This window comes from Chaetodon trifascialis, chromosome 20, assembly GCF_039877785.1.
Source record: "Chaetodon trifascialis isolate fChaTrf1 chromosome 20, fChaTrf1.hap1, whole genome shotgun sequence".
Lineage (NCBI taxonomy): Eukaryota > Metazoa > Chordata > Actinopteri > Chaetodontiformes > Chaetodontidae > Chaetodon > Chaetodon trifascialis.
In genome coordinates this window covers 3,750,962-3,778,179 of record NC_092075.1, presented here as the reverse complement: position 1 = coordinate 3,778,179, position 27,218 = coordinate 3,750,962, and the positions used below count along the sequence as shown (strand labels likewise).

General features: G+C 43.7%; 1 protein-coding gene across 1 annotated transcript in view; it reads left to right on the top strand.

Annotated features, from left to right (window-relative positions):
* The first annotated feature begins 449 nt into the window (after positions 1-449).
* The window catches only part of LOC139348658 (netrin receptor UNC5D-like), a 144,273-nt gene continuing 117,504 nt past the window's right edge, over positions 450-27,218 (top strand). Inside the window, exon 1 of the mRNA XM_070988927.1 lies at positions 450-747. Within this exon, the coding sequence (XP_070845028.1) occupies positions 663-747 (85 nt within the window). The 5' untranslated portion in view covers positions 450-662. The remainder of the gene's footprint in view (positions 748-27,218) is intronic.

Sequence of the window (27,218 nt, the reverse complement as noted above, 5' to 3'; positions counted from 1 at the left end):
CGTAATTTTCCAAACAACTGCTGGCGAGAGCTGCGAGGCAACGGTGTCGATTTCAGTGACCGCGCCGGTGTCCAGAGAGCACGCTTCCGTGTAGCTGAGCGCGAGAGACAAAGGGGGAGAGAGGGGGGAGATAATTGAAAGACACTGTTTTCTTTCATCTGATCATCACAGGCGCGCGCACAAGCACCAGCGCGAGCGCACGTGAACACACACACCTTTTGTGATGTCTCAACAGGTCCACGGGGGTTTGGACATCTCTCTCTCTCTCTCTCTCTCTCTCTCTCTCTCTCTCTCTCTCTCTCTCTCTCTCTCTCTCTCTCTCTCTCTCTCTCTCATCCTCCTCCTCCTCCTCCTCCTCCTCTCTCTCTCTCTCTCTCCCTCCCAAAAGCTGTTGGCTCGCGCGCGCTCTTTTCTTCCACTCTCGCGCAGAAGAGTGCCGACCGCTGAAAGCTCCGCACTACTTTCCATCTCCTCCCTCCGCACTGCGATTCCGTGAGGTGACGGCTCTCCTGGCGGACACTAACCGGCCCCCGCACCTGGACAGAGCGTTCGCCGGGGGGCCACGGAAACGTGTTTGGAGGCGCCTCGAGCAGACGACAAATGTTCGAGACCCGCGGCCGGTGCCCCCAGAGCCGACGGGGAGGGAACCCAGCAGAGCAGTGATGGGACAGTTTTCGGGAGGATGCTACCTGAGTTTTGGCATCCTCGTGCTTCTTGGTTCGCATGTGCCGGCCGCGTCAGCGAGAGGTAAGCGCGGGGCAGACACTCTGTGATGACCTGGCCGCTCTGACCACATGGCGGGGGGTCTCAGCCCTCCAGAATAAACTCGTGAGGAAGGATGTGTGAGCCTCGGCAGGCTGCTGTGGTTTAGCTGCGTTGGGCTCTGGAAAGTGGTGTGAACAGTGTGCGTGCGTGTGTGCGTAAAAAGTAAGACATTTTGCATTTATTTGATGGTAAGTTCTTATTGGTGATGCGCCGCGCGCTGGCTGAGCAGTGTTTGGGCATGTTTTTTATTTATTTATTTATTTATTTGTAAAACCTGCACAAGATTTGAGGTTTTTAAAGGCTCAAACTGAGTCCACTTTCGTTCATTGTAATTAAGCTCATTAGAAATCAGCTTGGAGAGCGTTTGTTCAGTTAACAGTCATCACTCTCAGATAACGTCCCTCTGATGCCCTTTGCCATGTTTGAACTGTAATGAAAGGCAGAGCATATCTTAACCACAACCTGCTGTGTAAGAACAATTCATTTCTTTTCACATTTTTACCTGCCAAAGCCTCCTCATGTGGACAGTTGCTGGAGGATCGTCTCATTAATCACATGAATCAGTTCATTGAGAAGCTGTGGACAAAATCTCAGTCAAACTGGAGATGTTGGTTCCCTGTGGATCCTTTTTTTGCTCAGTTATTTAGCCTGCGCTGTTGTTCAGTGTGCTCCTGAGGCTGGCTATGCAGCTGACTGCGTGTGGTCAGCTCCTAAATGATTACTGGTTGCTTTGAAAGCTGTGGATGCTTTTGATTTCAGTTTCTCAGGCATGTGCAGACATTTGATAGCAATTAAAGGCGAGTTGAGCCAGCAGCTATACAGGCTGGGTTGTCCTATGGAGGATATTCAACCAGCAGTTCTGTCAAAAGGTGGCAGTGCTGTAAAGTCCCAGCGTTTTCTTGGTGATAACGCACAGATTTGTGATTTGTTTATCTCACAGCTGTCCTCTGATCTTAGCCTGAGAGAAGCCTGGGTTGTTATGCTTTGTCTGAAAACCGTTCGGTGAGGAATGGATCATCAGGAATCTTTTCTTTTTCCTCTGGTGAAACTGTCCTGACCTATTGACACCCATTTAGCTCGCATGGTCCTGTAACAAAGAGCATTTGCAAGTCAATTAGTTAACTAGCCCCAAGGTTTTCATTTTTGCATCCCAAGTTTTGAAATTAGCTTCAACTTGGAAATTTGCATAACATAAATATTAGATTAAGCATATGTATCTTCAGGGCAACTTTGTATGTAGAGAGCAGGTTCCTTGCCATTCTTTTTGAGTACAGCCTTTCAAAACATGCTGTGCATTGTATTTACATGACCAACTTCTCCACTGTGTTTACATTTTGATGCAAAACACTGCATGATACATGAAAAGGGGTGACCTATGCTTGGCAGGAAAAGCAGTTGCCTGGCGTGTGCATTATGTCGTCTTCACGAGCTGAAAAGGTATATGTTGTTGTCACACATCTGCCATGTTTTAAAGTGGGGCCTGCTCTTGCGGTGGCTTTCTGCCAGGCTGTAAAATAAATATTTATGTTGTGCAATAATATGGATGTCAACAGTCAAATACTTTATGCAGAAATGAGATGAGATGAAATGGAAAAGGCAGACTCTACAAAAAAAAGACTAAATAATGTAAAACATGCAGGCAAGGCTAAATTATGGAGTGTGGTCGAAATAAAAACCCAGTTCTCAAACCTCATGCTCATATAGACGTCCACAGGCAGTAATTTCATTCTCAGATGTGCTCTTGCATGGACGGGAGCCTGTCACTCACCTGCAAGCATACGATTCAAAGATCAGCACACCGAGAGAACACGAAGTGACGGAAACAAACTCACCCCAAAAGAGGAACCTAGAATTAGTGCCTGCAGGTGGATTCAGGGAGGAGGTGGGGCTGACGAGGTGGGGCTGACGAAACGTTGCGAGGTGTTTGCGGCGTCATCAGTGAAGCAGCAGCGTTGGCAGTGAAAGAGTGAGCAACTGCGCCGCAGCTCAGAAATGTTTACATGTTCGGGGAGTCGGTCACGTGAGCGTGGCCGAACGACTCGAGTCGTCTGTGTGAAGAGCTGCAACTTTTCTCCACGAGTTGCTCATCGCTGGAAATCACAGTAGCGTTTTTGAGGATGGTTCATGTTGAAAAGGAGCTATTCATTCAGAAAATGATCAGGTGACACGTTATTTCAATTGAAGCTAACCTCAAAACTACGTGATGTTTCCTCTGTGGGTCTTAGTTCAGTGGAAGAATAAAGGTTGCACAGAAAGTCACAAAGCATGAAACGTGGTCCTAAACTGTGGTCCCATCAGTTCATCTTTAGATCAGGATTGTTTGTTCTATAGCTATCTATTTAGAAAAATGCCCATCACAATTTCCTGAGGCCCAAGGTGGTGATAGTACCTTGTTTTGTCCAACCAGCTCTCAAAAACCTAAAAATCTTGAGTTTTGCTTAAGACAAAGGAGCAAATCATTTAAGCAGCTGCAGCACAGAACTAATTTGCATTTTGGATTTGAAAACCTCAAAATTTAATGATTAATGGTTTTATATATACAAAAAATAGTTGCTTAACTGATCAATTAATCATCCCACACACATCATCCTGCTACCATAAAAACACATTAGGGCGCCAAATGTGTTTTAATTCACAGCCGAAAACAGTCCTCAATAAAAGCACTGTATTTACTGCAGCTCCCACTTTTTGGGGCAGCATTTTTAAATGCAGATTTGTGACCCATAGTTAAAGATTTAATTCTTCAGTAATCTCGTGAATGGCCTTTCAGACGGGCTGTGAAAGTCAGAAAGCCCTGAAAGATGGACGCCTTTGGTCTCTTTATGGGATTTGTTGACCATAAGAAAAATATCGAATTATGCCAGCCTGATCCTTTAAAATGAGATGCCTGAAAAATTAATTGGACAGACTGCTTGGCTGGAAACATCAGTGAGGTCCCAGCGGTCTGTCTAAGGTTGTTGGGGTGAAATCAATAAGCGCACCCCTGTGATGCGATACTGACGTGACGACACTGTAAAGCCGTGTAAGTGGTCAGTCTGCAGCAAGCTACCACTCCGCCTCCACAGGCAAAGCAGGAGGCGTCCACGCTCCATGACAGATGGCGGACTGACCTGAGATAAGTGTACAGCAGCTTAGGTATTATAACCGCCGCTCTAACCTTTCTGTAACCAGGATGTCGTGCAGCAACACAGCAGCAAACACAAGGCACCGTTTCATTTAAACGTAGAAACATACATTAAATTTGATCAAATTTGACAAGCCCTCAGTGGCCGAGGCCGGGAGCTGCAGCACATGTAGCCGCTAAAAATGCATCCTGTTTCAACAGTGGCGTAAGTGGAAAAGACCTCAAGATAGAAACAGAGAAAGGCAGAGCGAGAGGGGAATAAAAGGGCAACAGAATCATCTCTGCCATGTTTTATTTATCCCAAAAAAAATGACTGCCAGACTCTTTCTCAAGCTCCGGCTTTGATTTAACTGACATTTCACATGAGATGAATTCACGAGCACAGCTGGGCCGGCTATCCACAGTTGTTTCTGTTCCGTAGGAAATCGCACAGCGGTCATATTGCCCAGTTTCACTACTGCATTATTCAAAGGTAGCCCATTTCTCCATCCGACGCACCGGCCCCCTCTTCCCGTCATTTCTTCTGCACATTCAGAGGGAACAAAGCTCACCAGCAGCCAAACAAGGATGGGAAATATTGTCTACAGTGGAAGCAGAAAGAAATGATTGAGGATGTTATGTGCACAGAAGAGAAGAAATGTTGCTTTGAGGTAAACAAACACAACCTCATTGCATTGATAAAGTGCGACGAGAGTGTGGATTGGACAGAACGACAGCAGTAATCAAATAGCTATTGTTTTTTTTGTCTGTGGGATATTGAGACTTTGAAATGTGATCAATAGATAAGCTTTTGTGCTGTGTATGATATTCCCAGGAGAGGCGGGATTGACTGGAACAGAATCCTTTTGTTTCTGTCTCCAATAAAAAAACAATGCTTTCATTATAAGTCTGTTGATGTTCTTTTGCTCAGTTCCTTTGTGCTTATATATAGATTAATCAAGGTCCTCTCTCCACTTTGCAACCACGGTCTGCCTTTGTTGTACTGTAGAATTCCTTCTATCTAATGAGACGCAGTGATTTCGGGGATTGTAATCGAGTCGGCACTTATTAGGGATGTCCCGATCAGGTTGTTTTGGCCCCCGTCCTAATCCGAGTCCTCTAATATTGGCTGTCTGCGGAGACCCATCTGACACTAATGCTAAACTAAACGACACAGCTGCCCTGCGCACATGAGGTACGACCCAAACGCGAGATAAGAGAGGCCTAAATTCACCCTGAAGTAAATTTTGGTGCCAGAGACGCTCGGTATAGAGCACATAATGAGAAGAGTTTAACAGCAAAATATATGCAGTGTTGATTAAATATCTATCTGGCACATTAAAATAACAGCTGCAGTCTACTAAATTTTTCACACTTCATTTTTCACGAGCTGCTTGATCCAAATACTGAAGGCCCTGTCTGAGAGGAGAGCCGCTTTGCAGCACTGGCAAGCTGGCGGACAGTGGAGTACAGTAATGAAAGGATTGGCGTGTGATTGGGTCGATACCGACCAATTAAAGCCCCCTCAGCTCTGGATGCCTCTCTGCGCTTATGTACATACTACAGAGTGATTCTGCTTTAGTCACTGAGTATCATTTATACATGTTGCCTGCGTGCTGAACGGCGGCGCTGTGGTGTCCTGACATCGCCTGTATGCGCCGACGTTGACAGGATGACACGGAGGGCAGATGTTGCCGCTGCATACGCTCGCCTCCTGCAGGTTTGCCTGTCGGCCTCGCCTCCACAGCCTCGTCGCCTTGTGTTCGATTAGAGCAAGCGTTGCTGTCATGTGTTTTCCAATAACACTGAAAGGGAAGCCTTGGAGATAACTGCCCATCCACAATGCGCCATTCACTGCTTCACTGGCTAACTCAAGGGCATCGCCACAAAGGCAAGATTCACACCATACACCGTTCAATGCCACACACTCACCCCCCCTCCCCTCCCTCCCTCGCTGAGCTCCCACCTCATACCTATGGGTAGCACTTTTGTTTCCTCTGAAGTGCTTTTGTTTCATAAGTGCCCCGTCCCCTCATCCTTTCTCGCTGTCCACTCCTTCCTCGCAATCCCTTTCGATGTAATTTAGCTTCAGTGGATTGTTGCTGTGACAAATGTTTTGGTTCTGGTATCATTTCTCAACCCACCTGACTGAAGGAGAAAGGAGGGCTGAGCTCGGAGAGGCAGAACGAGGGAGCGGGGAGCGTTAGGAGGAGGAGAGAGCGAGGGAGAGAAAGACAGATAGGAGGGCTACAGTGCAGAATACTTAAGTATCTCATGTTATCAGTAACTGCCACAGCAGTTTGTCAGCAACAGCGAGCACCTGTCACTGCTCTCCCTGATGAATTAATTTCATGAGTAATCAAAAGCAAATACATATTTAATGACTTTTGGATTAAAGTAGGGGTTCGGTGTTTGTTTACGTGCTGCATTGTTTTGACATGCAGATGCAAACGTGTTCATGCATCTGTCGCCGTGTCGTGTGAGAAAACGTGATGAAAGTGAATCAGAAAGAGCGCATTTAGACATCGGCATTGATGGTTTTTCTTTATTTGATTGTCTCACGAGGGAGACGCCAGCGTTAATGCTAGTACACGACAACGCTGATGTGAAACAAAGGCAACACAGGGAGCTTCACGCTGTTAAGTGGGATGCGAACGTTCGTGTCCACGGCTCGGCCTCATGTTCCTTTGGAGATGAGATGAGCTGCCAGGCTGAAGGTGAGGTGTGTGGACCTGCCTGTTGCCTCTTGGATCCATTTGAGTGTCAGTGCTGCGTTGACGGTTCATTTGTTGAAGCAAATCTTCGTAGGGAAATCTTGATGGTCTTTATCTCCAGACTTTTGTCATTTAAGACGAACTGTAGTCCCATTTAACGTTCTGGCTCTAGGGCCACATCCGGCACGCCTCAGCTTCCCATCCGGCCTGCAGAATATTAATGAATTCAGAGAACATCTCACATCACACACCAGCTGAAGAGGTCCGGTCCACGCTGAGAGCGATCGCCATTTAGCTCGACAGCCCCAATCAACGAGCCAGGAAGTCCATAATTCATCGTCCACCCCTTTTGCAGATTAGATTATTCTTCATCTCCACACTCTGTACTCCGTGGGTCCGCCATCAAGCTCCCAGGCTGCCATTTACTAGAGCTGGCGGCAGCGCGCTGTCCGGACTACAGCAGGCGGAGAATCACTGAGCTTGTCTATTAGATGTGCCACTTGGGTTTATTTTCATCGGCCAGATGTTGCATTGAACCTCAAGTATTTCTGTTTGTTTACTGGGAGCCTGAGGAGGAGTTTTTGTCGAGATGAAGATTCATTCATCTGTCGTTGAACGGTGGGTTTTGTTCTGAGCGCTGACTGCCTCCTCGGTGGAGGTCTGAGAGCTTTTTCTAGCGTCTATTCATCATGATGCATTTCTGAGTCTGTTCACGCTGATGTAGGCTAATAAAAATGATGGCTTTTTTCTGTTTCTGTCTGGTGAACACAGTGCTGTTGAAAGGTTTGTTAATGGTGGAGAAACATTTGGCTGGTTTGCCCACATCCCTTATATCAAGATAGATGTTTAAGTGAGGTTCAGCAAAAGAACTCAGAAAACACCACAAGCCTGAAAGCGGCTTTGCCTCGCTGTATTTCATGCAGCCATGTCTGTTCTTAATGGCCATTTGGTGCTTTTGTGAGTGTCGGAGATGCAGGATGTGGTTTAAGAGTCCCTCTTGTCGTCTGAAGCCTTCATAATACCTCCCTGTAGTCATGTGTGACTGTATGTTGGAGCAAATCTGTCCTTCATAAAGGAAAACAGAAAGTGGAAGTCCATCAGTCCTCAGAAGAAAAGCTCAGCCCTGCAGACAAAAGGGGAAGATTCAGATTCAGCGCTGAGCTGAAACACATTAAAACTAAAGATGAACTCGGAGATCGCAAGAAATGATGACTTCCACGCTTTGTGCCACAGTGAACTCGGCACAAAAAGACTACATTAAAGACTGATGCATTTCCCTTAATCCAGATTTCATGAGTCCGTAAAGAGCAAGCGTTCAAAGACGAGATTACCTGCAAAAAAAATGGGCCATTTTTACCGAGCTTCTGCCAAAATGTCTGACTTCAGTTCCCGTAGCAATGTTATGAAGAAAAGGTAGATGATTACTACAATTAGACACAAAAACCTGCAGATAGTGGAACAATAACAGCATTCAAAGTTGAAACTTATTGAGATTTAAGACATTTCATGCTGTTTGATGGGAAGCAGCTCTGCATGTCACCAGTGTGTCGGCAAGACACATAAACAGCACAGAAGTTAATGAAGCTGAAAATAAGCTCATGTGTAAACCTGAAAATTACATGCTACATGATTCACCTTGTAATGACGTGACATTTCGCTTGATTGTGCCGCAGCGTATTTACATTTGTTTTGCGTGCTGCCGCCATGTTTTCTCCATGCGGCGTCGAACGTGCCGGAGACCGTTTCAGAGGAACAACACGCCTCTGGCTGAGCGCAGAGGCACGCGTGTGTTTGAAACCACGCTGTGATTCACTGCAGCTATTCTCCGTTTACTGCCGCTGTCTCCTTTTTGTTTTCATCTGGCGCTGAGACGCAGGGCTTATTTGAAAAAGGGCAGCGTCTTCAGTAATATCAAGTTCAGAGTTCACTGAACAGTGTGTGCAGCTCATCTCCCGGCTTGACTGCTGTATTGTCGCCTCCGTCCCCTGTTAGACACTCGCGGCCGTGGTCAGCCATCACCGGTCGGCCGTCCTTCCCTTCCTTTTCCTCCTCAGTGCTGTCGCCGGCCTCTTACCAGGCCCCGGGTTCATAACGCGAGTGTTTCTGTTGCTGTTTTTAGCCTGCTATCTGTGACTTCTTAAAGTATGTTCAGCTTTTATTGAGGCCTCTTCCGCTGTTGATTTTTGGAGAATCGGCACGTTTTTTCATTTGCATCTATTCTAGTGCGAGTCCTGACACGGTGCTTTTGTCTTCGAGGTGTTTTTGTAGCTGCGTAGCCTCCTGAAGTCTTTGCATGATGCTTGGTCCATAATTCCATTGGTGCTGCTGATTTACATTTGAATGAGAACAAATTAGGCATTTTAAAACAAAATGTGATAAAATAAAATGACGGCTAAAACAAACATCCCGTTTTATTTCCGTCCTTCCCGAGCAGAGTTGAATTCCTCTCCTCATGTGTGGACGCTGCTTATTGACTTGAACATTTGAATTTAAATGTTTATCCATACGTGAGGTTGTGCGTTTTCTTCTGCTCTCTGAGCACTGCTGCAAGGTTATGCATGTGTGGCTTTGATGAGGTTCCCCCTCAGCCAAGGACTCCCCTTTGTCATTAAGATAGATAACATCTATTCCCTGCGTCGATGTGGTTACATTCATTTAAAGACTACTTTTGTTTCACCTCACAGACAGCAGGATCAATAGATAGCTTTGCCTATTTCTGCTTCATTTCATCTTAGCTGGTTTAGATCAACTCAACCCCAGAGCCGAAGACAATGCAGCATCTATAAAGTCAAGGCTCCTATATACACATATTTATTATTTACGAGTTAAAGAATGAATGCTGGTGTTTTATCTCATCAAACTAAAATGGAGGGGATCTCTGTTTGTCCGTGCTTCCATTTTCTCAACAGTTGTTTGACTTCACAGTATGTGGATCAGAGGATTGCTGAGGACCAAAAGAAAAGCAGCGTTGAGTGTGAAGTAGCTTCGATGAGCAGCTCTTTAGAAAGCAGAGAAATATGGCCCTGTAGTTTAAATGAGAGTATGTGACTGTTATACCCAGAGCCGCGTAGAGAGAGAGGGTTAAGGTTAACTGTCAGCAGGGCTGCTAACACCTAACAAAGCATCAGATAATCTGAGCTTTAATGTGAACGTTTTGACAACCCCAGGCAGAGGTTAACTTTATGTTGTTAACCCTCTAAACCACAGGCAGCCTTTTCACTCCTGTCACATTTTCACCAAGGAAGCAGCACAATCATGTCTTGTGCAGTAAAACATAAATCATAAAAAAGAAACCAATTGTATTTCTTTTATTATGTATAACTGTAATCTACATTATTCCAAGTGCCCACTGCAAAATGTAGAATAAAGTTACCTTGATGAATCTTCCTATTTTAAGATTAGATTGTGTTGTTGGCATGTTCAAAGACTGTTGGAAATGTGATAATCCACTGTAATAATTTAGGTGCTGCATGTTTTGGGAGCACACAGTCGAAAACTGATGGTGCATTGTAATATAACTGTGCTGTTAATAAAAAGGGAAAATGCCTATAACTAAAACAGTGGGTCTGGAGCTGCTGCATCCGGGGGGGGGAGGGGGGGGTCTCCGGCTCTGTGGGTCGATGATATTGCAAAAGCTGCAAGCAACAGCACCGGAGGACAAGCGATCGACCCATTTCAAGACACCATAACCAACAATGAATTCATCCTACCAAGTATTCCTGCAAAGCCACAGTCTGAACGGCTTACTGTGTGCTTCCAAGCTACAGAGCGCCACTGTCATCCAAAACCTATTAAAAACACATTAAACAGCCATACTGTCACACTGGGTGATATGCTCCTTTATTACAGTCAACACTGGGGGGTGTAGTTTGTTCTGAAACAGCCCAACGACATAGCTCGGCGTTGGGCCGATGCCACGCTGGTGCACCTGGTTTCATATTTACTCTGCGCTGCTCATTGGACAAGCGGAGCAGAATGAAGTCATTTGTTGTACCGATTGTTTCGAAACCTCGAGAAACTTGAGCGAGATACAAGTACAGGATGTGATTTTTCATAAGAAGGGTATATCTCGATGATATTTCAGTTTGGTTTGGCCAAAATTACAGAAGATACATATAAACTGAATGAAGCAGGGAGCGTTTTTCACGTGTTTATGCTCACATTGAACCTAGTGGTGCAGCTGTTTGAATAAAGTGCCCATGCGTACCATAAACCTTCATGCTGAGTGATGTAGCTTTCCATAAATGACTTTTGTAACAGCAGCGCTTTGTTGTCAAAAGTCAGAGTAGAAAGAGGCGTGAAACGCAGCGTATTAGAGGTTCGGGTAAGATATGTACAGAATTTCTGCCGGATGACTCTTGCAATTGTCAGCCTGTCGTGGTCTCCAACCAGAGCGTACTCATGTACTGACAAGATCCATATTCAAAGCACTGAATTGTAGAAGCATCTGAAATTGAAATGTCAGGTTGAAATGAACATGTCTTGAATTAGAATGTGGAAACAGAAAAGACAAGCTATTGTGCAGCGGCGGCATCTCGTGTTGACATTTTTGCGTGCATTGTGTTTGCTGACTCTGGCCAACCTTGATACCGGGTTTGGTGGGAGTGAAAAGCTCTGCGTTTTCCACGGGAAAGCGGTGAAGCTTTTCTTCTGTGGAGGATCATAATGAGACTGCAGCAACGGTCTCTTTCTCCCACACCTAATCAGTTATCTTGAGATCTGCTAATGTCGAGGTATCCTTCGCCTTTTTCTGCGTATGTGTGTGCTGTATAGCTGTAATCCAAAACAAGGCCTGATAAAATGAGAGGATAAAACCCAATTACCCAGTAGGCAGTCCTGAGTCATCTCCCATTTGTTCCAGCCATTTTCTCCTCTGTCTGCTCCTCTTTATCTCAACTTGTATGGTTTACTCAAAGACCACCCCAGCTGATTGTAATCTGCAGGTGAAAAGAAATAAGATAAAAAAATTGCGAAGTAGAAACTGAAGTGATATAGAGCGAGCTAATCGATGCCAAGCGGCTCGCACGCGGGGATTCTCTTTTCTCTTCAGTCTAATCTTCCAGTGTGATTGTGAAGTTTGTGTGCGCTGGGTTTCTGAGGGGACCAATTAAGGAGCGGCAGGGCAGGAGCCTGAACTGCTGGCTCTCCTAATAGCCTACAGGCTGGAGTGGTCCTGATCCATAGTCGGTCGATAACAGGCCTCCCTAGTCTCAGCCGATGAATGCCAACAATCCAAGTCAACACGGCAAAAGAAAAATTAAAGCCAGGATGGAAACAATCCTGCACGACAACTTTGTTGGTGTTTGTTCTTACCTCAAATCCTTTGAACGGTAAACTCATGTCATGGCTAATACACCCCAATCCTGAGCGAGCTTTTTTTTTTTATCCCAAAGTGTAAGACAGACCACAGCAGGCTCTTGACCTTTGCAAAAGGTTGGAGAATTTGCCATCTTTTTGAACTTTAAGCACACTGTCCATGAGCACACGCGCGCCGGAGCGTGTGTTCATTTTTCTTTGTCGGATTTGCTCTGTTTTATGTCCTTGTTGTCTGTTGAATACAGTATTTGCTGCCGCCCTCGCATACCGAGGGAGCGTACCGCTGACATTCAGCTCCCTCTGTGCTGACCTACAAGGTGTGCGATAACCTACAGGAACAGCAGGTTTGTTTTCCAGGGCTAATGGAGAACACCTCCGAGACGGAGCAGAAACTGATGGTGTCGTGACCCATCTCGAAGGGGTTCTGTTCGCTCTTGGAATTTCCCCTCAATGGAGTGGAGTTCATAATATAATGTGTCTGCTTGGATTTAATCAAGTTTTTCAACAAGCAGCAGCACGGAGCCAAAAAGTGCAGTTCCTGGAACAGCCACTTCAGGCTGGCTGCAAAGGCAAGTCAATCCCCATAGACCTCCATGTTAAAATGCCAAACTTTACAGCATTTAGCTTGTTTAAATTATATTAAAGCTTAAAGTTGGAGATAATTATGCTTTGAGTGGCAGCTAGCTGTTAGATTTCAGCAACCAGGCTTCATTTGACCCACCTCAGCTCCACCTACGCTCCACCTCTTTGCCCATTTTTGGGTTATTTTAGAGTTTGACGTAGTCAGGAAGGCAACAGCTGGAGCCACTGTCGCTCAGCTCACAATGGTTCTTCAGAAATCTATAGGCGACATCCATGTTTTGTTCCATATTATATGTGCGGACTCAGGCTACTAATGTATGCAATGTTATGTTCTGCTGGATGACTGCTGCTTTTCTGTGACTCAGAACAGGGACTGACGCATGCAGAGGGTTTAGGGGAAAGCGAAAGAAGAGCACAAAAGACGAAGAAGATTATCTTTAATAACAAAAAACTGCTATTGACACAGAGGACATGCATTTTTAAATTGTTACGTCGATTGAAAATCATGCTTGTTTTGTCGCGGCCCATTGGTTTCTCTTTCCAACACTTCCGAAGTAGCATAGCTCAGAAAGTGCTCTCCAGACTGTTGTGAAATCTGGTAAGCACACAGAGGAGGAACCGATGCTGTGCACTCAAGATTTAAGGTTGTTTGAGTTTCCAACTTACAAATTAAATTGCAAACCTTCAGTGTTTTTGCTGCTTCTTTTCAGCCATTTTCCACAAATGTTTCCGCTCAACATCCTGTACATGGACACGCTACAGCGCTGTGATCATGCTTGACAGCACACACATCATTATTCGTGACCTTCTCACCGTCAAATCATTCCCCACACTCAGATTAGCTTCTTGTGCCTGTGATATAATAAACGTTTGGAAGCTCTGGTTTCATTGTGCTCGAGAGAAGCACTGCTTTGACATTCGTCTGGTTTCGTATTATTTCCACCTGTCCCTTTGCGCCGTGACGAATCCAGGCACATTTTTGCAAGTCCATTGTTCTTTCCACTGTGTCATTTCTTTACAGCAGCCCATTAGCTCCTTCTGGGGATATGGACTATATTACTATGGTGTTTTGTTCATGGCAGGAGTAGCTGTCTACCTTTATCTTACCTACTGAGATTATGACATCCGGCTCTGCCTGATCGTGCACAAGTTTGAAAGAAGAAGGTGGCAGAAATGCATATTACATTTTACAAGATTCTTGATGTGAAGGCAGTGCAGAATAGAAAATACAAGCACTATAAGCAGTGCACAGGCTTCTTTCATTTTATGCTTCGCATTAAATCACATTAATTACAGAGGCAAGATAAATTGCTCGGCTAAAAGCTGTGGACTTTGTGTGTCCGTACCTGCCTGCATGTGTGTTTGGTGATTCTCTCAAGTGTACTCGATGGAGGTCATGAAATCTCACGTGGCCTAATTGTGTTTGTAGTTGCTATCGATTCGTCTGCATCTGTTCGTTATTGTCTTTCCAACCTATATCATCTCAGTTTATGTCCTTTACCTTCATTCATATCTCCAAAATTGTTTCACATCTAAAAATTGCTTTTTGATTCCTGCTCACCAAATGCTTTATATGTGCTGCAAAATGCTCTTTAGCATCATCGAGCAAATGTAAGATGTGGCGAAGATGTGATTTATATGGCCCATAATGGAAACCTGGATGTGTTCCCTGGAACACAGATACACTCTCATTAGTGTTTATTAGGCATGTGTGCTCCTGCGGTTGTTAATTTTCTGCAGTTGTCAAGAAGACGCCGAAGTGTTTGTTTGCCGTCATTCTGTCTGTCTTTTGACTCCTCATCCTCCTATTTATATGTGTTCTCTACCCACTCCTTTTCTGTCTTTCTCTCATTTACTTATCCACCACTTGTGTGAAACTGCTGACCTATTTAGCAAAGGAGCTGCATTTTATTATGTGCTCCACATGATTAATGTGATAATGGCCTGAGACAGCTGTACTTTTTTTTTTAACAAAATTTAAAACCATGGCTCTAAGCAGATAATTGAAGATGCTGCTTTCACGTGTCTGTTGAGATAGTTTGGAATCCACAACTCCTCAAACTCAAGATACAGAATAAGTTGTGCCTATATGGTTGTTCCACAAGTGACTTTCTGATCTGCCGCTCCTCTCTTAAGAGTACGTAAAGGCAAATAACTTTTAATTCGTATTACTCATCCTTTTGCTGCGGAGAGAGCGGCCATCGTTCTCACAAATGAGGTCACTGGTGAGGTAGACGTCAACATATTTAGCTTTATATTTGTATAAATTATGCAGTCATTTGTCTAGTTAGGACAGTCCCCACAGAACAGTTCTCATATTTCAGTTTTTCCAAGACACACAAGGTCCCCATCAAAACCATGTTTGACCTAGACTGTATAGAGCATTTGGATTGGCTTGTGTTTGCACTATATGTCCATTTCTGTATGTAACAATCATATTAATTAGGTGAAATACACACAAACAATCATTCAAATTCAACCAGAAATGTACCTTTACCCTATTTTCATGTCTCATCAAACATGCTCTGTTACAAAAACATTCATCCTTTGGCAGGTTTCTCAGGGTAAGCTGTTATTCTGGGCTGTTGTAGTTTCAGCTGTGGTTCTATGACTACAGTCAGAGCCCTCGAACAAGCTCAGCACACTGAAATCGGAATAGGCCCAAACCCAGGAGAACAGGCTGAATGTATAGTATGTAAGGGCAGCGCTTCTTATCAATGCAGAACTACTGTACTATAGATCTTTATCTGTAGAGCACTCTGCAAAGCCTGCAAAACCACACTTTTCCCCCAAAATCAAACCAGGCAAACCAATGAAAGGCACTGAACATGAACAATAGGAGATTAGCATATTCCGATTAAAGAGACATACTGTATACATAGTCAAAGAAAAGCCGGGCTGGCGGCGTGGTTGACACAAACAAATAAAGACCAGCCCCAAATAATGACAGGGGGGGAAACGAGGGTGGATATAACTCCCAGTGGTTGTCATATTAGCATAAAACATGTTTCCATTGCTTTAATTTAATTCAACAACTTTTACAGGGTAAACAGGAGCAGATCAAAATGAGACTGTGCTAAAACATCACCAATTATACTTATCAAATAGAGGGAATTATAAATAAAGGCCTACCTCTAACACAGCTCTTCTTCAGATTAAGGCCTGTTTTCTTCTGCCGTTGGCGAATCTGGTAGGTGACCAACAGCGGCAACGGTGTTAAGGTCGCTTAGCCAATGGGACAGCAAGTAAAGGAGGGCTGCCTTCTTCACTGATGAGCTGATGTAAAGTCTTTTAAGGTCTTTCCTGGGAAGTAAGAAGAGGGCCAAAATAACAATACAGAAAACAAACCCACAACACATAAAGGGAAGGAAGAGGTGCACAGATCCAGAGCCCTTGTATTGTGCATGCTGGCTTACTTCCATGCTTTATATTGGCACACTTAAATGGAACGGAGCCACCATTAATATTATCAGTCACACCTGTGCTTTTCCTGCATGACAGGACAAAATGTCTCAAAGCAACATGTTCAAAGATTGAACAGTTTCGGACAAACAGGGTTGAAGTTGACTCAGATAGGCATGCCTTATCCTCACTTTATTTCTTTATTCTTTGTGAGTTTCACTGGCAATGTAATTATGGCAATCTTGTTATTTTTGAGCATGTTTTTAAGAGTGAATAGCTCTTACTGTAAATGCAGTTCAGGAGGAAATTAATTCTCCTGTCAGGCAGAATTGTTCAAGACGGACTTTTACATGTCTGGAGATAGAATGTGATTGGCTGATGTGAATCATATGAATGAAAATAGCTTTGTAGTAATACATCTGACATTGTGTTATATCATTTGCTCCTCTTCACTCTTTGTGCCGTTTATCCTTGATGGCTTGCAAAGAGCCTCTAATGATTCCACAATTGCGCTGTAGTTGCTGGTGTGGCTTCTTAGTATAATAAGAGAGAGAAAAAAGACATGGAGCGATTAATATTAATGAATTATACTGTAGGAAATAAATGAAAGATACCAACGCTGAAGTCGTATTATTTCCTCTCTATTGAAAACTGTATTTTGCTTACCGTCAGTCCGCTTGGATGTTTGACCTTCACTGTGCTGAATGCTGCGTTTGACAGGAGAAGGCTGTTTTCACTTTCATCTGCTGAAGGAGGAAAGTTTCTCTCAGCTCAGCTTAAATCAAAGTTTAACGTGTCTATATTGCAAGCATGTTCAAATGCAGCTTACAAGTTTGGTGTGAAGCCTCCAGTGCTCGATCTTTGAGACTGGACGTTTCAGTGAGCTTGGAGACATCTTGTGTGTACTTGTAAAATTTGTGAAACAGATTTTGTTTGCAATATTCTAAAAAAAAACATATCAGACACAAATTGTTTTTGAAGCAGAGTATTTTTGTATGTTTTCAGACGTGTCCAACGGTGGAAAATTGATTACTCAGACTGTAATTAGTCTGTTGGCTTTACTTCAAAGCTGGGTATGTAACGCCTGGCTGGAGAAAAAAATGTTCCACTGTATTTGATTTTATGCTCCCACTATGTTTGTGCTGTAGGTTTCCCACAATGCAACAGAATTATCAAGTGCATCATAAACATGTAACGGAAACGTGAATATAACAAAATATGTAATAAAACATTTGTTTTTCAGAAACAAATCCCAAAACTTTTATCACATCGTCAAGTTATGCCAGGACAATAAAATGGTAAATAAAGCTTCACTATTTTATTTAGCACAGACAAAATAATGTATTGGCTCATAACTTAGAGACATCTTGCCTTAAAAGTCCTCGTTCTCTCTGCATCTGCCTTTTCCGTCTGCAGCTTTTGCAGGTGTTGTAAAGGACAGGTGGCAGCCGTGGATGTGAAACTGCAAACCTGAGGGCGAGAGCTGCTGGCCAGTCAAACAGCAAAGCTCATTTCTCAGTCACCCTGTCCTGCTTTGAACCCGAGCAGGTGGATCAATCTGGTTCCAAACCGACTGGATCTTTTTCTCATTTCACCTCCTCGATTGAGGACGGCACTTTGCTTATGCGTTACGGGGATGGCATTGATTACAAGCAGCACAGAGCAGAGGCGAGGCAGTCATTAGGCATTCTTTTTCATCATTGGACACACCTCCTTTGGCATAGTTTGTGCTTTGACAGTTTTTCAGGAATGAGGGAGCTCCTCTGTTATCAGAACAGAGTGCTTCGTCAGACTCTCGTTTTGTAGTTTCCACCTCCTTTCATTGGACTGAGAGCAGGTCAAATAACTCACAGTTCATTCAGAATTCATTTCACTCCCACTTTTACATTCACGTCTCTGTGATATCGGAGCGAACGTGCCTGAACGTCCCCTTTTAACGGAAGGAATCTGCGTATAGCATGAATCCATCTGGCTCCATTTACCTTTAGGTCTCCCTGCCAGAAAGCCTTTGGAACGTGAATTCATGTAGCGTGCAGAGCAGCAAAGTGTGCACTGGGAGGAGGATAGATGGGTCAAACACAGGACTTTTGCCCAGGAGACCACTACTGTTGTGAAAATCAACATTGATGTATAATTTTAGCCTAAACCTGATCTCCTCCTAAACTTAACCAAGTAGTTTTGGCGCCTGAATCGAACTAAAACTGCGATTGTTTTACATCAGCCCTATTTCATAAAGGCCTTTTGGCAGAAATCCCTGCAGGCAAACTTTTCCATGTGTGCTCCTCAGAACCTCTGAGCTGCTTCACCAAAGAGGGATTTAGGTCTTCTTTTATTTATGTATTTGACCTGCTTCTCATGGCCCATGAGCAGCCTGTGTTCCACTCTGCCGAACTGTAGCAGAGGTTTTTTTTTTACCAAGTTTAGCTGCCAACGTATCCATGCTTTGGGATGCAAGTTAATGTTGTGGAAACAGCTAGTTATGTGCATCAGCTCAGCCTGACCCCTGCAATTTTGGTGGACTCCACGGCCGAGCGCAGTCAGCTCTATTTTTTAATTTAGAAAGGCGGCACAAGGTGAAACACACTGTGGCTCTGGCTAACCCCCCTGGACTACGAGACGCTCAGCTATACTCGATCTGACGCCCAGTTTCCATTCTTGAGATTTTTTGGAGTATTTTTAAAACAAAGCAAAACAAAAATGATGACGGGCGATATCTTATTTATGACAATGGTGCACTCCTGCAGACTCAAGAAGATCTTAAAGGCAATTCAGTAAGAAAATGACAACTTGTCACAGGCCCACAGGAAGCCCAGTCAGAAAACAGACGCACAGGATACAGCCAGGAAGCTATAGCAGCAATAGTTAATAGGGACCTAATAGGGAGACGAGGAACAGGTGTGCAAGCAGGTGGTGAATCTGAAGACTGTCAGGGTGAGAAAACAGAGCAGGGGCAACAAGTGGGCAGGTGAGGAATAAGAGAGTCCTGGGGGAGAGAGAGACAGCGCAGGCATTGACATGAGGCTCAAGAGCAGGATGCACTAATGCACCGCTCCGTCTGAGGAGGCTGCTCAGAGCAAGCGGTCGGCAGATGACGGGAACATTAACCTTAATGACCTAATCTGACTCAGTGCTTTTGTTCTTCATCCCAAATTTGACGTTTTTGTTGCGGTTTCTATTATGTGTATTTGCAGCCACATTAAAAACATATTTGATGTGGAGCAGGACCTCCAGGAAATCCACCTCATTTCCAAAGTAAACATAATTTTAGGTTCCTTCCGTGACTGCAGCAGCACACAGGAGAATTTACGACGAATAGCTGTTCGTTAAATATAAAAAAACAGAAGCACAGATTGGTCTGCCGGTCCTCTAATGTACCTGTATCTCATACCTGCGCAGTTTTAAATGGTCTTTGATTAAATTTCATACTAGAATCCACTCTATATTGCATTAGTAGTTTTTAATTTAGGAACTGTTCCTGGGTTTAGAACAGAGGGAAGAATGCCCAGAAGAAATTTCAGGGTAAAGGCAAACATGCGACCGCTCGGGCGTTTACCTTCTTTTGTGCATTTTCTGTCAGATTCAATCCTGTTAGATCAGATATAATTTCCCAGACATGCAGCATATGAATTTTAGATTTACAGAAATGCATGCCTAAAAGCTTTGATCCCCCTGCTCTTTTTTCTTCTCCCTCCCTCTCCTCCGCAGGTAGCGGAGCATTAACCTTTTGCCAGTGCTTCCAAAATGAGGGTTGGGGCAGTGGGAGTCTGGTAACCTTACAGTGCATCCCCAATCTCCAATATGTCTGCATCTTGCCTCTGTGAACCTCCTCATTCAGGCAAAAAAGGGGGCTCAGTAAAGGTGGCTGGCTTTGATCAAGAGGGCTCTCCCCCAGCAGCAAAAGATGGCAAACACACAAGCGCAGAAAGCTTTATGAGCCCGCCAGAGAGCGTGCAGCGATGAGGAACAGCGATCTGGGACTGCAGACGAAGGCCTGCTGCTTGTGTACTTGGGACCTTAAACTTTGAGAACTCAAACATTTCGTGTGTGCTGTATAATCCCTTTTTAAGCCACCGAAACGCTCAGAAAAATAAATTTTTGTCAAGACTCATTTCCCCTTGCATTTCAGATGGTTTAATTAAGTGAAGGAAATTAAGTTCTATCGGACTCGATCTGAGGCTATGAGCTTCTAACTATAGTAGCCTGGAATTGAGCGTGTCATGCCTTCATGATTTTAAGCATTAGGCCTCCTCCTTCACTGAAAGTGACGTATGCAATCGGCTGGTTTCTCCCCATCGGTGTTCAGTCTACATTTTCACCCTCTTTGCACTGCTACACCTTACAGACACACTGATTTGACTTTTTCCTCTCCTGAGACCTGAGCTCAGGGTATGTGAGCCAAACCTTAGCGAGCGTCCTCCTATGATTAAACTGATCTATTTTTAAGCGCTGATTTGTTACTCAGGCAAATGATGTTGTTCTGCTGATGAGGGCGTCAGATCTGAAAAGCTCTGATCAAACGACGCACTTTAATCCGGAGGACTTTTGATCGAGACGGTTCATGAGATTGTTGTGATGCAACAATCTCGGTTGAAGTTTTTCATCCGTCCTGACATTCAACTTGTCTAATACAGGTTTGTGCTTTAATTAGTTTTTTTTTTTTAGATTATTTTAGCTTTTTCTTTTTTTCCTGAGCTTGCCTTTTTTGGTATTTTCGGTAGTCATTTCCCTGCACACCATTTAACAACCTTCAGAGACTGTATGAAAATTGTTTCATCATCCTTGTACATGCGGGGGGGGGGGGGGGCAGTAAGAGCCAAACAGAGAGTTGTTCTTGCTGAAAGCATGTCAGCGCTTGGTAAATGTCTCGTGGCTGCATTGCAGCATGGTCTATTGAGCTGCAGCTGGTGGAGAAACTGATATCTAACCGCCTTATTTAATGAATTTCTAGGTGAATGTTTCCTCATGATGCTGCATAATACCGGCGGAGGCAATGCTTCCGACAAAAAACTCGGCATTGAGCTAAAAGCGAGAGGGATGTCGCTGCAGTGTGTGTCTCAGCAGCTTCATATCAGTGTATTTTAGCAGCCACAGGAGACCATATGCTATTTAATGAAAAGTAGCGTGGTTCAGATTTAGGATGAGTGTCCCACGGCTGGGTAATTGCCTCTGAAACCCTGATGAACCACCACAGAATTAAACGCAGCCGTGAAACCTCGTTCGGAATAGAACTGAAGGAAAGTGGGATCATAACTATGTCAGGGGTGGATGACAGCACACTAATATTTTATCCGAGATAAAAAGAGAATGATGAAATTATGAATCTGGCTCATCAGCCATCTGCTGTCTCTTATTTCATTGTGGGGCCTGTGTTTCACTGTGACACACATTAGAAAGCTGATGGGAAGTGAGAGTGAGAGCTCAGCCTAACCTTTGGGGAAAGGCTAAGAATAAACACTTCAATAAACCGTTTTTGATGGCTGGTAGCTGCTGCTACCTGGACATTGAGACAGTGCACTAGTGTAGAAAGGTCACTTGTCCCAAACATATGGGTAATTGGGCCTAAAATACCACCTGGCATGTTTTCTTCCCGCATGGCGCACTGGATTCTATGAACCTCTGCAGACATCCTATTATGTCTTGTACCTTATAGAAAGGCAATTATGTCCTGTTGATCCACATAACAATAGTTAAGGTTTAGCAGAGTGCTGATAAGCTGTCAGCTCTAAAGGATAACACTTGCATAATTTAATTCTATAGTAGATTGTGAATCTGGAAAATACATAGAAGATTTAATCGTCAGAAAAGGCAAAATTACGACGGTATTTCTTCTTAATAAAAGGTCGAAAAGGCATGAAATTGCTCACCAGGGACGCTGGTAAATGGATAAAATATCTATAAATAGCGGTGCTCTGTGCAGATTGTCATAAAAACTGTAATATCTTCCAGATTTGCAAACCTCCAAAATGTAAAAAAGCTGAAAGACGTGCAGTCAAAGCAGGAGACCAGAACTGTCGTCAGGTAGAGAAGAAATTAATGTCACTGCGCCCAGGGCTCATTTCATGATCGAATGCGTCTGACAGATGGCATTGTGTTCTGTGTTTGTCATTGCACCGACTGTGGTCAATCCTCAGAAAACTTTCCTTCGCTTTCAGCACATTTACCTCAAAGTCACGACATTAGTGGGAGGCTCCTGCGTTTGCAGAGTGAATGATTTCCCTTTGTTGTCGTGTGAGTCACAGCGGCCTCTAATGCCGACAACAGATGTGGCCTCGGAAGTGTGGATGCTCTCACCTCTCCGCGCATGTTCTCTTTGTTATTAAAACATTCGATTATCGGGCTGAACTTCCTGTCTCGAGTGTGATGCGTTTAACCACAAAATGCAGTTAGTTTGTTTTTCACCTTCTCACCGTAATGTAATGACACACAGCAAAGATAATGAGGTTTATTGTTGAAACGGGTGTGTGTGTTGAAGCTGCACTGCATGTCTTATTTTCTTTAGGCATCACACGTTACATCGGTGCAACTGACGTGACAGCATGGCCTGTTAGAGTTTACCAAGATCCTAATGTGTTTCTTTAGCTCTTTGTTTATCTTTTAAATCATCGCCTCTCACCACCTGAACTCCCAAAGCACAAATTTTCTGTATCCGTTTCGTACCTTTGGTGAAATTGTTGTCTTCTGATCCTCATTTACAACAAAGCTTTCCAGTTTCATTACTTTTTGATGTTATTCACTCGTGTGGGGGCGGGAAATTGCTGTTCACTCAGAAATGCCAACGCCAAGGGGAGTTGTCAAGCTCTGATCCGCGTTAAGGGCGTACATCGATCTGACCCGTGCTTGAAAGTCCCCCTGGACCGACCACACGCAACCCCGCTTCCCACTGCCAGCTGATGGGTGTGGGAGACCACGAGGTGCCCTCTCCAGCTCATCTCTCCGCTCTCCATTTTCCTGTACTTTTTGTCTTACTTTTGCGAGGATGAGTAAGGGCTCTGTCCTGGAGGCATTTCACTCCCAGCCCTCTGCTCCTCTCTGCCTGTTCTCGCCGCCCGCCTCTCTCGAGCTGTTCTTTTTTTAAAATCTCAGGTGTCAGAGTTCTCCGCTCTCCTCGCGAGGCAGGTTTGCACTTCGTCTTAATTTGAGCGCTGTTGTTTTCATCCTGCCATTTGAGGAACCGCGGAGAGCAAAGAGCAGCTTTGTAGATTTCTGTGCTCGACACCTACACCACAGAACAGCTAATTCTTGCTGTTTGAAGTCTTGTTTATTGGTTACAGTTGTTCCAGGAAGCTTGTGGAGAAAGACAGAAGGCCAAGTGCGATTCGCCAACTTTTCAAAGCTCACTGTCAGCAGCTTCGTGGAAATGGAAAACGGGGGAATTGAAGCTCGGCCACTTCTATTCCTGAATAGTGGATTCTCAATTTTATTTATGTTCATTAATATTCTGGCTCTATCAGTGGTCCCGTGGCATTTAAAACATGCTGAATGAGAGTTTAATTATGTTCCTCATCATAAAATTGAACAGGATAAGGCCTGTAAAAAGTCTCTGTGAATTCGAGCAATAGATAAAGTGAGAGAAATCATAGTAACTGCACCGCAGGCTCCGAACAGATCATAAATTTACTATCCCCACTAGACTCGCAGGTACGCTCCCAAAGATGTTGAGTCTAATTTCAATTTTTTTTCAACTTTAAAAAATGACATGTGCAAAAGCAGTATCTCATTTCACTGTGTCCTAATTCCACACTTTATGTGACCAGAAGGTACACAGAGGTACTAATTACACAACCCTTTCCAGGATGCCCCTTTCATACCTGTTACCGATGAACCTGTTCACCTGTGGAATGATCCAAACAGGTGTTTTTGGAGCGTCCCACATCTTTCCCAGTCTCTTGTTGCTCCTGCGGTGCAACAGGGTGGCACCTAGGGCTATGATTGATTAATAATCAATTAAATTACATTAATAATATGTATATAATATTATAATATAATATTAAAAACATGACATAAGGGTTGTACAGGATACCAGTTTGTTGCTGGTTTCCTCTTCTATTCGAAGAGCCGTGGTTGCAGGTGATTGTGAGTAACACCTTGATTTTTTGTGTAATATCCATACTCTTAAGTCGAGAATGTGGGGCCGTCAAGGCTTTGCATTGAACGGTTTGTGAGTGGCCAAAAGCATCAAAAGCCCAGTTGAGTTGACAATTGGCTCATCAGAGCAGCAGGAGCTGCACCATGGCAGGACCTGAATCAGGATGATTGTTAGCTCTCAAATTTAGGTTGAATATTATATATATAATTATATGCTATAATATGAAATTTCTGTACAATGTGTATTTTTTTAACATCAATATTTTATTTTGTCATGCACTTGTGATTGCTGCTTTTTAGCGTCTATGGATTTCTAATTATTGATGCTCTTTCCTCAGTAGATATCACCTATGGATGTGAGAAATACATTATTTACTACCTCTGCCCAGCTACAGTCTGGCCCTGCGCACCTGCAGAGCAGCAGCCCCACACACAAACTCTCATTATTCGTCATGTGAAAACACACAAAGGCTTAAAAAAGCTGCGTCCTGGTGCACAGTTCACAAATAAAACCTGAGGCAACCTGTTGGAGGTATGCAATAGCAGACGTCCAGCAGACAGCAGCATGTTGGCTTCATGGTGGGGGAAAGATTTATTTTTACCCACTTAGTCTTAAAATGTCGTTTAACAGCAACATTAAGGAGTTTAATTCCAGATATTTTCCCTCTATATAAGTCGGGGGTTGTCTGAATTCCTGCTGTAAATTATGGGGACTTGTAACGCAGCATTGTCCTTTAAATCCTCATATTATTTGTGTGTAAGAATTTCCAGGCCTAGATAATAACGAACTTAGCGACAGTTGGATCTAATCCCCCCTCCTCTTCCTTACAGTGAGATATAACGAGGCTATCTTGCATCTCATGAGTTGTTTTCAGCGTCATCGCTCCATTTTTATTTTATTTTCCCCATCGTGGAGGCTGGGAAGGAGGAAGCTCTTACTGTGGTGTTTAAGGCGCTGGATGAGATGAAGGCGTAGTGACGCACTCGCATTTGTTGGTTTGACATTCACTGTGGATACGCTCATTTCCATCTGACCGACGAGGGGCCCACTCAACCTTTTTAAAGGAGACATTGTGACATGTTTGCTTTCTGATTGAGGCTGTCATTTAGCTTCGGAGCAGGAGGTAAAACCAAACATGGCCAGCTGCCAGAGCTTGGAAAAGAAATCACACACATTTGTTATATATTTCTTTTTACTTTTGCTGAGAAATGAAGTGAAGCGCATCCCTCCACTTAGTGCACAATCTTCAGTGCCCTTAACAGTTTACCTGCTGTACTCTCCTCTGAGTATGATCCATAGTTAATGTTAATGGATTCACCTGATGCCGCAGTCGAACGCTCCTGGCTTCAAACGCAGCAGCTGGCCCAGTGATTCACAAACTCCTTCTTCGGCATCTCAAATCAAGCCTGGGTGACAACAATCAAACACTTATCTGTCGGTACCCTGTTACTCTGCTGCTTTTCCGGAAGCTGAATTAGAATATGCAACAATTACGGTTTATCAGAATAGAGGAAACTCCAAGTCTTAAAATGGAATGAACATTCAATAACCCCATTGTGTAGCCATTAGTTCTGCTCCAAAAAATCTCTCGGAGTTAATTTAAGTGATTAATTACAACAACAAGAAAGTGTTCAGCCTTGGAAAACACTAGCTTGCGGTAATTATTTTGCACTCAACAAAACCTCAAGTCGGTCAAAAACTAATTCGATCAAATCTGCTTAGGTTTACAAGTTACAGAGCGGATGCTGCGCTAAAATCGGCACCTCGGCGTGGCTTCATCAGGATAACCTTCATGTTTAAACTCTGATGAAATGCTGATCATAGCAGGCACACTTTATGATGAGGAAATACTACTTCCATTTCACATTTTAGTAATCTCGTCCGCATTAGTCGAGTGTTCCCAATAAAACGCAGACCATGGATTTCGCTGACAGGAAATGAAACGGAATGCCAACAAGAACATCCCATCTTAAGTCCTCTGATCTTGAACCCATTGAATCCAATTTCATTTGAACGTGTCAACATCTGTTACGCTGTTAAACTCCAGTGTAATAACATCTTCATTCTTTTAATATCTTTATCCTCAGATTTGTCCCTCTTGTGTTGCTGTGCATATTATAATACTCTATCTAGTGTATTTAGTGTCAGAGCTGTCAGAAAACTTCATGTAATTTTTTCTGTTTTAATGCTGCAATTATTAAACTTAATCCGGCAAACAAAAAAACTTAAAGCTAAAGCCGTTCAAGCTGTCAGCCACTTTTTAAATGCCAAACCAATTATCCCGGTTTGTAGTTGCATATCACATTAACTCTCCTCGCCCTTAACCCTTGAGGTTAGGCTGTTCTTCAGACTCCGTAAACATCACAAACTTTATACCACTTAATAGAGCTGTGGTTTTGGCATTATGTGCATGCCTCCTTCCTAATGCGGTCTTGTTATCCCCTGTGCCCGTGGGAGTGTCATGGCCTTCCACCATCATGACCACCCACTCCTGCATCAAGTCTGACTCGGATGTATACCAGCATAAAATCTACTTTTAAATAAATCCTGTCGCCCACATGGGTCCCACCATTGAACCAGTGCAAATGTTATTCCAGTACCAATTGGGCATTTAAAATGCTGCAGAGCTTTATAAATTGATTTATTTACTTTAGCTTTAAGTCAGAGTTTGAATGTTGCAGTTTAAAACTACTTTGAGCAACTTTTCTTCTAAATTATTCTAATTTCAAGCGTCTCCAGCCATGTTAGTGGCTGGACTTGGACACAGCTTAGAGCCAAATGCTAACGCCAGCATGCTAACATGCTGATGTTTAGCTTTAGCATGTTCGCCATCTCACTTTAGAGTTTCAGAATTCTGACATTTGCAGAATTAGCAGAAAAATGAAATTAGCATTAGCTGCACTTTACATTTGCTAACAAGCACTAAATGTAAAGTGCAGCTAATGCTAATTTCATTTTTGTCTTATTAGGGAACACAGATGTCTGCAAACTTTCATGACAATCCATCCAATTGTTGTCGAAACTTTCCACAAAAAATGACATAAAAATCAGCTTCATGGTGGTTGTTGAGACATTTCAGTCTGGTCCTAGCATCGCGTGGCATATCGCAGGTTTGCATGGCTTTGTGGCTACACCTGCAAACATTGTGATTTGCGAAAACCGTGTATTGAATATGTTTTGAAAATGATGCAGAAAAGGCAGGATCGGCTTCACTGCCTCTGCTTTCCATCCAGGAAAAAATACTTAAATC